Consider the following 15,152-nt stretch of genomic DNA (forward strand, 5'->3'; position numbering starts at 1 on the left):
AATGGGGCTAGCAGAGTGTTTTAATGGCCAGATGCCCTTCCTGTCACCAATGTGGAGCTTTGTTCAGCAGATATATTCTCATTGTGCCCAGAGAGAGAAGTATCTGCCTCTACCTAGGATCGAACTCACAATCTCCTGACTGTGAGGCGAGAGTTCCGCCTCTAGGCCACCACACCACTCTCAACTCGAGCATCCAATGATGTGTCAAAAATAAGAAGTATGCATCCAGGGATATCCAGCAGACCTATGCTACTTTACATCTACTACCCAAGGTGCTCAGACCAGCCACAAATATATCTCAGTGTGAAACAGAAAGGTAGAGATCACAGTGCTGTTGAACCTGATCATATATCTGCCTTGGCTAAAGGCTGATTAGGGGCAGGTAAATCTAAAGCTAAAGGCTGATTCGTGGCATTAATGACTTCTCCTGATGGAAAAGTCTGCCAGTTCTTCAGCAACCATGACACAACTGAGCGTCATGGTAACTACCGTATTTTTCGGAGTATAAGACAGACTTTTTCCTTCCTAAAAAAGGGTGGAAATGTGTCTTATATACCGAGTACAGCCATTTTTGGCCTCCTGAAGCCCCACCCCGCTCGTACCATTTTTGCAAAAAATGGGCCTGTTTTTCGCAAAAACAGGGTGTGCAGAGGGTTTGGGAGGCCTGCAGAGTGCTCATGGGGGCTGGGGGAGAGCAAAAATGCCCCCATTTTTCGCAAAAACAGCGTTTTTGCCCTCCCCAGTCTCCAGGAGCACTCTGCAGGCCTCCCAAACCCTCTGTGCGCCTCGTTTTTTGCAAAAACGTCGGTTTTGCAAAAACCAGGGGGGCGCAGAGGGTTTGGAAGGTCTGCAGAGTGCTCCTGGGGGCCGCGGAGGGCAAAAACCTTTTTTTTCTTACTTACCTCTTCGAAATCTTGGTGCGCCTTATACACCAGTGTGTCTTATAGTCCAAAAAATACGGTAGGCTGCTTTTGGAACTGGGCTACACATTCTAGTTTCAGAAGGTGCTGCGGCTATACAATCAGAGAACAGTCAATTCTAACTGCAGCTTTCCTGAACGGTATATTTTCATTATAGTAATTCTCAATGCTTTTCCAGGGATTCTTAGAAATTTGTCAGTTTAAAAAAAAAAAAAAGTAGTAGAAGATTTGCTGAAAGAGAATTTGCCTCTTTCTGTGGAATTTCCTTTATAAATGCAGTTGGAAGGAATCGGATCCTTCCCAAAGCATTTAGGGCCAAAACATGTAATGCTTTTTTTTGAAGTTTTAGGGGCAAAATAGGTATTATGCCTTATATCCCTTAAGCCCCCAGCTTCTCCCAAATCAGGGTTACTGATCCTATTTTAGGATGAGTGTTAAGTTTCTGTCCAACTTAGAGCAACCATTCAGCTTTAAGCAACTTATCTTTTAATGCTGCTTCCCCCTCCTTCTACTTCTAAGACAGGGATCGATTAATGTCAGGTAACAATCAGACCCCATTGTGCCTCCCTGATATGCGTGAAGATGACTTTATGCCCCAAAGAACCAACCAGCCAAACATCTTCGTATTCTTATTTGCTGCCTGCAATCAGATATCATCAGAGATCCCTTGACTATAGCTTGCCAATATTGCACTGGGCTACTTGCAATCCACAAGTATTCTTCACGATGCGATATTATTCATAGTATAAACTTTTTTTTTTTTTACTTAACTCAAAAAGGTTCCTTTTCAAATAGAGATGCTTATGAACACGCACATGCAGCCATGCCCTCATATCCATCAGCCATTCATTTGTACATGCAAGCCAGAGTTTCAAGCACTGTGCAAAGGATGTTTGTGAACAGCACGTGGACACAAAACATCTTCCTATCCCATCCCGTGGAGGGATCCAACTTGGCTCCAGTGTTCTGATCGAGGCTTCCCAAGAGCATGAAACAAACTCCTTGTCCCGACAAAAACCCCTTTTATTAACTTCCTGTGAATTCTGCCCATTCACAACTGGCAAAGTCTTTCAGGGGAGGATTTACGGTCACAGACCTTATCTGGCTTGGAGAGCTGACAGGCTGATATCTGAAGAACTTGGCAAGGAGTCTCGGAGACTCACGAACCAATTAGCAAACTAATTGTCTCCTGCAAACTCCACTCCCCTTTCGCTCCTCTTTTATTTCCTCTGGGAGGGGCCATTCAACATCTGGCCTTACTCCCAAGTCGACACGTTCTTTATTTGTTCCCTTCATCTGGCACATGCACACATTGGGAACAGGCTCCAGCTGTTCGTTTGCCTCACTGATGTCTGACTCTGAAGACAGCTGATAGTGGCATACGGCTCTGGCCCCCTCTCTGCCTCCGACACAGAGCCCTCATCAGTCCTCCCCAGGCTCCAGGACTGCCCCATGTTCCTCCCCAACCTCCTCACTGTTCAAATCTGCTACCAGCTCTGCTGGTGGGCCACAACATACAGCGCCTGCATATATAGAAGCATTCAACCTAGCAATAGCAACATAACAGGGTTGTTATGCATGCCAATTGCAATCAAAATTGGGAAAGATGCAGCAAATGATTTCTGGAAACACCTTATGCCTCATTTAATACCTGTCCTTGTACATGTAACCATTCTAAACGTGGACAAGCAAAGAAGATGTGTCTGTATACCGTCATTTTTCTTGAACACTTGCAACTTCGATTGTTCCTTTTCCAGCAACTGTTCGCTTAGAACTTTCTTATAATCTGAGGTCTCCCTGGTCAGGCTTTTCACATTCTCTTCCGCTTGGATCCTTTCTAGCTCCAGCCGACGTATTTTCTCCTGCAGATTCTTCAGAGCGGAGAATATGGCTGGTAGATAAATTAAATCAGATCCATCAGTTAGCAAGAGAGTAGGATACAGGCGATGATGATGAGGGACTTAAGAGTGCAAAAATTAAAAGTCAAAGACAGTTCAGCTATCAAACTATCAACCTGCCTTCCATTGAGGACCTGTATACTGCACTAGTCAAAAAGAGGGCTGGGAAAATATCTACAGACCCTTCCCATCCTGGACATAAATTGTTTCAACTTCTACCCTCAAAACGAAGCTATAGGGCTAGTTGTCTAGTTGTCTAGTTGTTCTGCACACCAGAACAACTAGACACAAGGACAGTTTTTTCCTGAATGCCATCACTCTACTTAACAACTAATTCCCACAACACTGTCAAATTAACTACTAAGACTGTATTACTATTCTTCTTCTCTTCCTTTCTAGTCTCTATCTCTTCCCACTTATTACTATAACCATGTTGCTTGTATCTTTCAATTATATTGTTTTTGTTTCCTAATACGATTTGATAGCTTATTAGTAACCTTGACTATCACTAAGTGTTGTATCTTTTTATTCTTGATGAATGTATTTTATCCTCCTTATGTACACTGAGATCATATACACCTAAGACAAATTACTTGTGTGTCCAATCACATTTGGCCAATAAGAATTCTATTCTATTCTATTCTATTCTATTCTATTCTATTCTATTCTATTCTATTCTATTCTATTCTATTCTATTCTATTCTATTCTATTATCAAACTATCAAAAATACAGGATGGGGAATTCTGGGACTTGAAATCCCCACATCTTAGAGTTGCCAGGTTGAGTGAAAAACACTGGCCTGGGAATAAAACACATTTTTCTCTGCCTCACTTATTTGACATAAGGCCCATTTGCAAAATGATTTCAAATGGTTCAACTTTTACAGGATGAACAAATTATTAAAATATTTGGAGGGGTATATTAAGGTAATTCATCAGTTTAATGTAATTCTGCATACTAAATTTTTTTTCTCTAATTCGGCTTTTCTCCTGCCCTTTGCCCATTTTTTGGAGTTCATCGTTCGGCCTGGGGGGGGAAAAAGTTGCAGGCTTTCTAATATAACAAAATTAATACCGAACAAAGATTGCCAGCTGTAATGTTTGAGCAACTGAGCCTCTGCAATTAAAGAGGAACAGAGAGAGCTGTAAACAAAAGTATGACTTCAGTTCTTTTCATGCTGGCAGTGCTGCAAGGGAGTAATTGTCTGTGATAATTAGCAGGAGCATTTTTTTCCCTCTATAGCCTCCAACAGAGAGAGCCTTCCTTGCATAATCCTATTTTAATTGGGTTATCAACAGCCACTCCAAAAGGAAAGGTAATTAATGTCCTGGGGTATACGTGTGGCTCAAAGATTCCCAAGGGCTTCCAGGTAAGGAACCTATAATTTCAAAGGCTGCTCTCCTTCACATCAGATCAAATGGGTAAAAGGATGAAAAATTCATGCAGCTTCCTGGAACTTGGGGCCCTCAAGGGACACCCTCAAAATAGAGAGAGATGGAAATACGATCCTCCCACTAGATTCCAGCACAAATGATAACTGGTAGAACGTTTGCATGGCTTCCTTAGGGACCAGGAAACTCATCTAAATGACGACTTGTAAACCATCAAAGCAGGTTGAAGAGGAGAAATAAATTATAGGCTTTGTGACAAAAGGGCAGTTAAGGCATATAATACCAGTCAAGATTGTTGGGGGAAGAGACAACAGCAGCATTTATTTCTTGCCGCATAACTGAATAAATCAAAAACAACCTCCCCTTATGCCTGAAAAGTTTTCGATCAGTGTGTGCTACCTGCTCTAACATATGCCGGGTGAAACATGGACACTAACCTCACAATCGATACAAAAGCTAAGAGTGGCGCAAAGAGCCATGGAAAGATACATGCTGGGCATCACAAGACAAGATAGAAGGACCTGCATGTGGATTAGAGAACAAATGAAAGTATATGATGCCGTCAAGAGTGTTAAAGAATTGAAATAAGATCCCAAGAGAGAAATATAAAAGAAAGATCAAAAAGTCAATAAATGATGAAGTCTCAAAAAGAGTAAGAGATGATGGGAGGCCCTCCCAAGCTCCATTTTCACTGGCAGAGGGTTGCAGGAGGCCGTCGCAGCCTCCTGACCTCCATTTTCACTGGCAGAGCATTCGGGCCACCACAGGAACCTCCAACACAAGTGATATTGAGCTGGCCATGTCCACCCAAGGTCAAACACAACCCTGATGTGGCCCTCAATGAAATCGAATTTGACACCCCTGTAGTAATCAGTCCATAGGCAGGAAGCTGCATCCTGAACTCTAAAGCTTCACAACTTTCTTCAAAGGCCAGTCCCACGCAGAATAAATTACAGTAATCTAAGCGTGAGGTGACCAGTCATATCACATCTGCAATTTTATTGACAGATGCTTAAACCATGAGGTCTGTCATGCAAAGACGTTCCTGAGATAGAGGTTGCAGGCTGAATGAAGGGACAGTGTTAACTGTTTGTAACTTTTAATTACGCCCAATATTCAAAGAATTTATGCCGTTACTTGGACTTGGGAAGGAGATATCAAGAAAAGCAAACTTGAGGCCAGGAGGGCACTTGGAGAAGGAAACTGGCAATGCCTATTCTGTTTATCTGGTGGATAAACACAACTAAGCTGCCATTCTTGCCTTGGTAAGACCACACTTGGAATACTGCATCCAGTTTTGGTCACCGCAATGTAAAACAATGTAAAACTCTGCACAAAGAGTGCAGAGAAGAGCAACAAAGATGATTAGGGGACTGGAGGATGAAACATATGATAAACATATGTCTAGTTTAATGAAAAGAAGGACTAGGGGTGACATGATAGCATGTTCCAATATCTCAGGGCTGCCACAAAGAAGAGGGAGCGAAGCTATTCTCCAAAGCACTTGAGGGCCGGATAAGAAGCAATGGGTGGAAACTAATCAAGGAGAAAAGCAACTTAGAACTAAGGAGAAATTTCCTGACAGTGAGAACAATTAATCAGTGGAACAACTTGCCTCCAGAAGTTGTGAATGCTCCAGCACTGGAAGTTTTTAAGAAGATATTGGATAACCATTTGTCTGAAGTGGTGCAGAGTTTCCTGCCTAAGCAGGGGGTTGGACTAGAAGACCTCCAAGGTCCCTTCCAACTCTTATTATTCTATTAATGATTACCTATTGTAGAGTGTTTCAGTCTGAAACCAGGCTGTTTTTCCATGGTGAATTTCCCCCCCTTTTTTTTTAACACCCACTCCTCTGTTTTGTTCTATTCTGTGCCTGTGAAATTTATGAATGCATTTCCTAAATGCTCACAATTTTTATTAATTTGTGTCACAAAACAACGCATAGCTTTCTTCAAATTTCATACAGCAGTTTTTCAGAAGGGAAGTGCACGTCAAGGCCTAGAAAGATAACACCATTTTCAAGATGATCTATTGGTTGGAACCGGGATTACATATAAAGTAAAAAAAAAAAAAAAAACTATTCCCGACAGCCCATTTCCTCTGGGGAGAAATATTACCTTTGCTGTTACTCTCTGGATAGGCAATTACCGGCTTGGCGGGGGATCGGCATAGGTCAGCATTAATGAATGGTTTGTGCCTGGGGTACTCGGAGAAGGAACCTGCTGAAAGCCCATCGGTGTAGGATGTTGATGTGTGACTTGTGTGAAGAACGCCCTGAAAGCAAGTTAAAAATGGTGAATTGAGCTCCTTGAAAAATACAGAGATATTATCCCACACTCATCCATAACAGAAAGGAGAACAAGCTGAATCTTTAGAAGGCTGTAATGGTTTGAGTAGAGAAACCACTGTTGAGTTGATGAAGATTATCAATCCCTAAAACAGCTACTGTCACACTCCAGCAGACCAGTGACAGAGTCTATAACTTTTCCAGTGATAAACTTCTCTTCTCTCTCTCTCTCTCTCTCTCTCTCTCTCTCTCTCTCTCTCTCTCTCTCTCACACACACACACACACACACACACACACACTGCCTGAAATCTCCAAGATTTCTGTGCTCTGTTCCAAAGACCTAATCAAGAATGACAGAGTCTCACAAACTCCGAGTGTGTGAGTTTACGAGACTCCATCATTCAACATCCATTGAGACTTTGGGGGGAGTGATTAAGATGATTAAGAAGCCCGGAGACTAAAATGTATGAAGAATGGTGGCAGGAATTGGATATGGCTAGTCTAGAGAAAAGAAGGACTAGGGGTGATGTGATAGTAGTATACTTGTATTTGAGGGGCTGCCATAAAGAATAGGGGGATCCACCTATTTTCCAAAACCTCAGAAGGCAAGGCAATGGATGGAAACTAATCAGGGAGAGAAGCAACCTAGGATTAAGGAGAAACTTCCTAACAGTGAGAACAATTAACCAGTGCTTTCAAAAGTTGTGGGTGCTTCACTGAAGGTTTTTTTTAGAAGAAGATGGACAGCCACTTGTCTGAAATAGCATAGGGGCTCCTGCTTGAGTAGGGGGTTGGACTAGAAGACCTCCAAGGTCCCTTCCAACTCTATTCTGCAACTAACTAAACTCTCAAGATGTTTGAGCATTTCTGCAAGATTTGGCAATGTCTGGAAGTTGTGTCGTAACAACTGAATTTCGTTTCTTTTTCCTGTTGTTCGAATTTATCTAAGTAGCTTCTTCAATTTGAGCCAGTTGGTTGGGGGGACCCCATATATGTCCTCCAGAGTGGTTTCAGTTCTCACCTATCCTGAATAGGCCCATTAGGTGAGTAGGCAGAGAGCCACTGGGACCTAAATGTTCCAACTGATAAATCCTTCTCCTAGGTGGGTTGTTAAGTGTGACAATAGGATAGGATAGGATAGGATAGGATAGGATAGGATAGGATAGGATAGGATAGGATAGGATAGGATAGGATAGGATAGGATAGGATAACAGAGTTGGAAGGGACCTCGGAGGTCTTCTAGTCCAACCCCCTGCCCAGGCAGGAAACCCTACACCACCTCAGACAAATGGTTATCCAACATCTTCTTAAAAATTTCCAGTGTTGGGGCATTCACAACTTCTGCAGGCAAATTGTTCCACTGATTAATTGTTCTAACTGTCAGGAAATTTCTCCTTAGTTCTAAATTACTTCTCTCCTTGATTAGCTTCCACCCATTGCTTCTTGTTCTACTCTCAGGTGCCTTGAAGAATAGTTTGACTCCCTCTTCTTTCTGGCAACCCCTGAGATATTGGAACACTGCTATCATGTCTCCCCTAGTCCTTCTTTTCATCAAACTAGACATATCCAGTTCCTACAACCGTTCTTCATGTATTTTAGCCTCCAGTCCCCTAATCATCTTTGTTGCTCTTCTCTGCACTCTTTCTAGAGTCTCCACATCTTTTTTACATCGTGGCGACCAAAACTGAATGCAGTATTCCAAGTGTGGCCTTACCAAGGCATTATAAAGTGGTATTAACACTTCATTTCATTTCATTTTTCATTTTATTAGATTTATATACCGCCCTACTCCAGAAGGACTCAGGGCGGTGAACAGCTAAAGAGATAAAACATACAGACTACAAAATTTAAAAGACAATATAAAACCCAATTAAATAGTTTGGCCCGGAACAGATGAAAACACCCCTAAAGTTTAAAACAGATTTAAAATTTACAATTAAAAAAGGAAGGTTAGGCCAGACCAGCCTGTTGAAATAAAAAGATCTTGAGGGTACGGCGGAAGGTGTGTAAATCCGGGATCCTCCGTATCTCCGGGAGGAGCTCATTCCAGATAGCAGGTGCCCCCACAGAGAAGGCTCTCCCCCTGGGGGCCGCCAGTTGACAATGCTGGGCCGATGGCACCCTGAGGACCCCCTCTCTATGACAGCATACTGGCCGATGAGAGGCTACTGGTGGCAGCAGGCGGTCCCGTAAGTACCCGGGTCCTAAGCCATGGAGCGCTCTAAAGGTGGTAACCAAGACCTTGAAGTGCACCCGGAAGACCACCGGGAGCCAGTGCAACACTTCACGTGATCTTGATTCTATCCCTCTGTTTATGCAGCCCAGAACTGTGTTGACTTTTTTGGCAGCTGCTGCACACTGCTGGCTCATATCTAAATGCTTGTCCACTAGGACTCCAAGATCCCTCTCACAGTTACTACTATTGAGCAAGGTACCACATATACAGTACCTGTGCATTTTGTTTTTCTTCCCTAAATATAGAACCTTGCTTTTTTCACTGTTGAATTTCATTTTGTTAGATAGCGCCCAATGTTCAAGTCTGTCAAGATCCTTCTGTATCTTGAGCCTATCTTCTGGAGTGTTGGCTATTCCTTCACTTCCTGGTGAAGGATTGAAGGATTCCCTCAAAAGGGGTGGAGGCCTCAGACACAACTTATCTCCCATTTTTTTATGCTGCTCTTTCAACGGTCCCCAGGAAGATTAAGACCACTTCACAGGCTCACCAGGGAGGCCACACCTGACCAGGTATCTAAGGAAAGGATTTAGCAGCTGGAATATTTAGATCCCAATGACTCTCTGTCTACTCACCTAATGAGCCTATTCAGGTTATGTGAGAAATGAAACGACCCTGGAGGACATACATGGGGTTCCCCAACCAACTGGCTCAGCTTGAAGAATCTACTTGGATAAGCAGTGGAATATTTCAAATCAAAAAAGAAAAGAACTCCGGTTGCAATGACTCAACTTCCAGACAACTCTATCTGGATGACTGAGAATCTTCATCAACAAGATTTGGCAATATCAGCCACTTTTTTTTTTTTTATCTTGAGAGCATAGGGGCAATCTTTCCTCAGACAAGGGGAAATGTTATGGCAGACCCTAAACCAAGGATAGAATTGAAAAAATAAAATAAAATAAAAATTTCTACTAGCAGATATTCACACTAATCTGCAGTTGAAAGCAAGGTTATGAACAGATACTATCATGAAATATCCAATTGTAGTATCTAATAATACATATCTGTTCCACTAGCTACCATAAATTTTCAGTCATCCAGGTTGTGGTTGTCCCAAAGGTGCTTTTTCAAGAAACAACTGGACTTTGTTTTTCCTTTGTGCCACTTTCCTTTGTGCCACTTCTCATCCAAGAAGCTGAACTGAGGAACTAAGGAAGCTTCTTGGACAAGAAGCAAAACGTCTTCAAGGAAAAACAAAGAAAATCCGGTTGCCTCTTGAAAAAGCATCTTTGGGTGTTCCATTAGCTGCAGTAATCAGTGGAAAATCAAAATGCAGGTTTAATACAGCTAAAAAAACATATCAATAGAGAGAATGCCTGCCATTTTTTTAAATAAATCTGCTCATCGCTGGCAGGTCAGATAGCTACAAAGAATGTTGTTCTAAGAAGGCAAAAGTAAATGACCCACAAAGAGCAAATTGAACTGTGGTTCAGAAATTAAATCCTTATTCAGCATGAAGCTTATTAAGTGACCTCAGGTCTGCTACGGTTCTTTAGCAGTTCAATATACTCTTGCGCATTTACTGAGGAAGAATGAAGGAAGGAGTAACATTTCAGCCAGTTTGGTCTTGTGCAGGGGTCAGCAACCCACGGCTCTGGAGCCGCATGTGGCTCTTTCATCCCTCTGCTGCAGCTCCCTGTTTCCGGTCGGCTCCACAATTGATAAGGCTTTCGGTTAGGACAGGTAGAGGAAAAAGGATGCCGCGCTAGGAGGAGACTCTATGGTGGGGGGAACCAGACTTCCGGTTGGCTCCCAAATTGAATGAGGTGCTTCCGGTTAGAACCTTTGTGGCTCTTTGAGTGTTTTAAGTTTGCCGATCCCTGGTCTAGTAGTTTAAAGCACCAGGGTAGAAATTGTGAGATCTAGTCCCATTCTGGCATGAAAGCAAGCACGGTGATTTTGGGCCACTCCCTCTCTCTCTCAGCCCATCCCACTCCACAGGGTTGTTGTGGAGAAAATAAGAGGAGGAAGGAATATTTAAGTATGTTCATCACCTTATTTATAAAAATAAAGGTGAGATAATACAATAAATAAGCAAAGCAAGCAACCCTTGGGCTTCTTGAAAGACACATGGTATAAAATATTTATAATGTAAAATCGTATTATCCATCTGTCTGTTTGGAAATAACCAACAACTTTGGTTTACTTCCACAAAAGGAGGCTGAAGCTTCCAAGGAAACATGACTAGAATGGATTCAATATAGCCAAAGCAGGTTCTTGTTATGCCGCTTTCATTATCATTTGTTCTTCTCTCTCCTGCCTCCTACACATCCTACCCAAATGGTTTAGTCCGTGTGACATGGAATGGGATATGAATCTTTTGTGGCTTACTGTATTGCACACCCACAATAACATGGGTCTAAATTAAGTGACAAATGTTTATTTGAAATATCTTTCTCAGCTGGTTCCTATGCAACATTATGATTAAGTTACTCTTTTGGAGCACTCAGAGCTGTTCTACAGTGGAAAAGTATAACATAGGAAACAAATTGGAGATATTCCTAAAAATTATATCTTCAACAAAAACACTCAAGTTCTGAAAAGTTTAGAGGCAATGCAAAGAAAATGATATGATATGGAGACTCAAACAATTGTCAGTTCAATGCCCCAAGCTAACAAATTTTAATATAAGTCCGTAAGAATTTAATTTGAAATAAGAATCTCTTTGACTTCTAGGGCACCTTGTTACTAAGCAACTCAACACAACTCTAAATATATTTAAAATTTGTCCCTGGATATATAAATCATATAGAATTGTTTGAGAAACACTCTCTATGGAATTCCCAAACATGTTTAAATACGATTTTAGTAAAGTAGCAACTGCAGAATTATTCCGTCTCCCCAAAGAGTACGCTCTGTACTTAAAGCTCCCAAGATGCTTCTTTAAAACATTATAAAAATGCTGCAATGTCTAAATTTCTATTTGTTATGTGTTTCAAATTGCATACCCTACTCCTTCAAATAAGTTCCTGCAAAAATGCGGAAGGAGACAGGAAACCAGCATTTCGTTACATAGAGATTCAAAACACTCAAAAGAGTGTATAGGAAACATCCTGCCAAGATCTGAAACTAACTGAAGGCCAGTGGTAATGCTATATTTACATATTTCAGTACTGTACTCTAATCCATAATACTGTTTGTTTATTTTTGGCTTTGCATGTTGAGATAACCCAGCCACTGCATTTTATAAACCATTACAAATGTTTACATTTTAAACTGCTCTTCTCCAGACAGATTACAAATGTTGTAAAAGCATTACATGTTTCTAAAACCATTTAAAAAGAGGAAATGCAATGCAACGCAATGCAATGAACAGATAAGAGAAAACTATTGTGGACTGCAGAAATCTGGATAACAAAAAAAGAGATGCAGAAAACTTTGTAATCTTTTAGTCACAAGAATTTTTACATTCTGGATATGGCAATTCTAAGGAATCCTAGGAAACAATCCTACGCGGGCTGGTTAATTTAAATTAAACAGAAGGTAAAATGGTAAAAATACCTGGAACAAAATAAATTTTGCTGCCTGATGCCAAAAAGACCTCATGTCTTTTGAGGATGGATAGACAACCCAAAGCCTTGAGCAGGTACATAATGGAGGAGGCGAAATTCTGTGATAAATTTTGTCCCCAATAATATACAAAACCAGCGTAAGCCAATCTTATAGGAGTTAATAGAACAGGCAATTGTTAGAATTTCTAGAATTACAGTAAATATCATGAGAAAGGCGGGGCTATATGAATCAAAAGTTGGAATTAAGATTGCCAGGAGAAATATCAACAACCTCAGATATGCAGATGATACCACTCTAATGGCAAAAAGTGAAGAGGAACTAAAGGGCCTCTTGATGCGGGTGAAGGAGGAGAGTGAAAAAGTTGGCTTGAAACTCAACATTAAGAAAACTAAGATCATGGCACCCAGCCCTCTCAATTCCTGGCAAATAGATGGGGAAGAAATGGAAGTAGTGACGGATTTTATTTTCCTGGGCTCCAAGATTACCGCAGCCAAGAAATTAAAAGACGCTTGCTCCTGGGGAGGAAACCTATGGCAAATCTAGACAGCATACTAAAAAGCAGAGACATCACCTGCCAACAAAAGTGCGTATAATCAAGGCTATGGTTTTCCCAGTTGCAATGTATGGCTGGGAAAGTTGGACCATAAGAAAGGCTGAGCACCAAAGAATTGAGGCCTTTGAACTCTGGTGCTGGAGAAGACTCCTGTGAGTCCCTTGGACTGCAAGGCGATCAAACCGGTCAGTCCTAGAGATCAACCCTGACTGTTCTTTAGAAGGCCAGATCCTGAAGATGAAACTCAAATGCTTTGGCCACCTAATGAGAAGGAAGGACTCACTGGAGAAGAGCCTAATGCTGGGAAAGATTGAGGGCAAAAGAAGAAGGGGACGGGCCGGCAGAGAACGAGGTGGCTGGAGGGAGTCATTGAAGCAGTCTGCGCGAACATAAATGGACTCCAGAGGATGGTAGAGGACAGGAAGGCCTGGAGGAACATTGTCGATGGGGTCGCAATGGGCTGGACACGACTTCGTGACTAACAACAACAACAATACACATATAGCAAACTTCTATGAAGAATCTCAATTATCCAGATCACAGTCGTCCCAAAGGCACTTTTTCAAAAGGCAATCAGACTTTTTTTGGTTTTCCTTGAAGACGTTTCACTTCTCATCCAAGACGCTTCTTCAGCAGAACTGAGGAAGCTTCTTGGATGAGAAGCGAAACATCTTAAGCAAAACAAAAGCAGTCCACTTGTCTTTTTTGAAAAAGCGCCTTTGGGACATGCAGTAAACATGTGACTCTTCATGTCAAGAAAAGGAATTGTTAAGGCAAATATAAATAAATCCATAAGATAGATGATTAGATAGATAGATAGACAATAGATTTATCATAGATTTTTAATTAATCCAATATATATACACACAATGATAAATAAATATACATATAAATCCATGCAGGGAAGGTAGATAGAAAAATAAGATAATTTGATTTGGAAGCTTCTCAGCAACAGGCAAAGGGTGCTCTCTCTCTCTCTCTCTCTGTGTGTGTGTGTGTGTGTGTGTGTGTATATACTTACATATAAAACTTACATATATATATATATATATATATATATATATATATATATATGTATATGTATGATTTATATATATATATATATATATATGATTTATATTTGCTTTAGGAGGTGTGTGTGTGTATATACACACACATTTCTTGCCTGTTGCTGACAAGGCCCCAAATGAAATTCTCTTTTTTTCTCCATCTACCTTCCTGCAGCCCAAGGAGAGGAGTCTGAGAAATAGCCAGGGGCTCCCAGGATCAACCCAAGCTGCAGAGACCTTGAAAAGGGAAACCACCAGGAAATGCCCAAGGTTGCTGACTAGAAGAAACACCCCAGAAAACTATTTTTTTTATCCCTAGAAACTGAGCTCAATTTTATTTAAATGTCTTATGCTCATATTTAAATTGAGGCTACTAATACCTTCCCTCTCCACCAAAAAAAAAGCCCTCTTATCTAATCAAATAAACGACTACAGTTAAGGCTCATTTTAATTATATCCCCCCCCCGCCCTCACCCACCTGTCCATGCTACATGGAAAGGGAGAGAATATAGGTTAAAGTTCCCGAAGTTAGGGAATATAGACTGCAAACAGACTAACGGAAAACGTGTCTCTGGGCATGTGCAGAGCGCATTATTGTCCCCCTCCCCCGAGGAAGTACACTCGGGCCTCCACGGACGGATAGTCTACGAATGCCACTCCATATACTGGAGATAAGACGCCTAGCAGGGCCACCGGGACTTCGCCTCCCTCCAGCTCACCGTGTGCTCAGGGGCCTCGGCTACCGCCATGTCGTAAAAAGGCGGTCGTGCCGGGTGTATGTCCCTTTAAGGCCAGCAGCGGCTGCTCCTGCCTCGCTCCCGCCTCCTCCCACTCGGCCTTCCAGCTGTCAACAAGGTAGCTCTATTGAGTGACATAGCAAACGGCCAACCACGACGCGACTCCTTCTCTCCTCCCCCTCCTCCCCCCAACGCATCCGGCTCGTTGCCTCTTACGACACGCTTGCGTCACACAGTGGAGGCGGCGATTGACGCGACAAACAGCCAATAGGAGTAGGCGATGGGACTTAGAGGTGTGGGAGTGGTTCTTAAAGCCAACCTGGATTTTCGGCGCTGTATTTTCTGGGAACGTATCAGCCGTGAAGCCAATCGTACAGCCAGTACGGCGTGGGTTAACCGTGGTTTTTTCTAGCCGTTGGCAAAGAAGCGAGAGGAAGAAAAGGCAGGGAGCGTCTCCGCTCTCTTCTGCGCAAGCGCAGCCCTGAGACGGTCGGCAGGAAAAAGCCCTCCAAACTTCAGAAGAAGAAGAGCGCCTGGGAGGACCAATGAGAGAGCGCGCGCGCTCG

At 42.2% G+C, this 15,152-nt stretch overlaps 1 protein-coding gene across 1 annotated transcript in view; it reads right to left on the bottom strand.

Moving 5' to 3' along the window:
• CEP57 (centrosomal protein 57) overlaps window positions 1–14,656 on the bottom strand; it is a 36,878-nt gene extending 22,222 nt beyond the window's left edge. Inside the window, exons 1-3 of the mRNA XM_070942891.1 lie at window positions 14,569–14,656; window positions 6,328–6,484; window positions 2,632–2,811 (exon numbers count right to left, since the gene is read on the bottom strand). Of these exons, the coding sequence (XP_070798992.1) occupies window positions 2,632–2,811; window positions 6,328–6,484; window positions 14,569–14,598 (367 nt within the window). The 5' untranslated portion in view covers window positions 14,599–14,656. The remainder of the gene's footprint in view (window positions 1–2,631; window positions 2,812–6,327; window positions 6,485–14,568) is intronic.
• Window positions 14,657–15,152: the final 496 nt, after the last annotated feature.

The sequence above is a fragment of the Pituophis catenifer genome, unplaced genomic scaffold, assembly GCF_029215685.1.
Source record: "Pituophis catenifer annectens isolate HBS135680 unplaced genomic scaffold, rPitCat1.0.hap2 SCAF_4, whole genome shotgun sequence".
Classification (NCBI taxonomy): Eukaryota; Metazoa; Chordata; class Lepidosauria; order Squamata; family Colubridae; genus Pituophis; species Pituophis catenifer.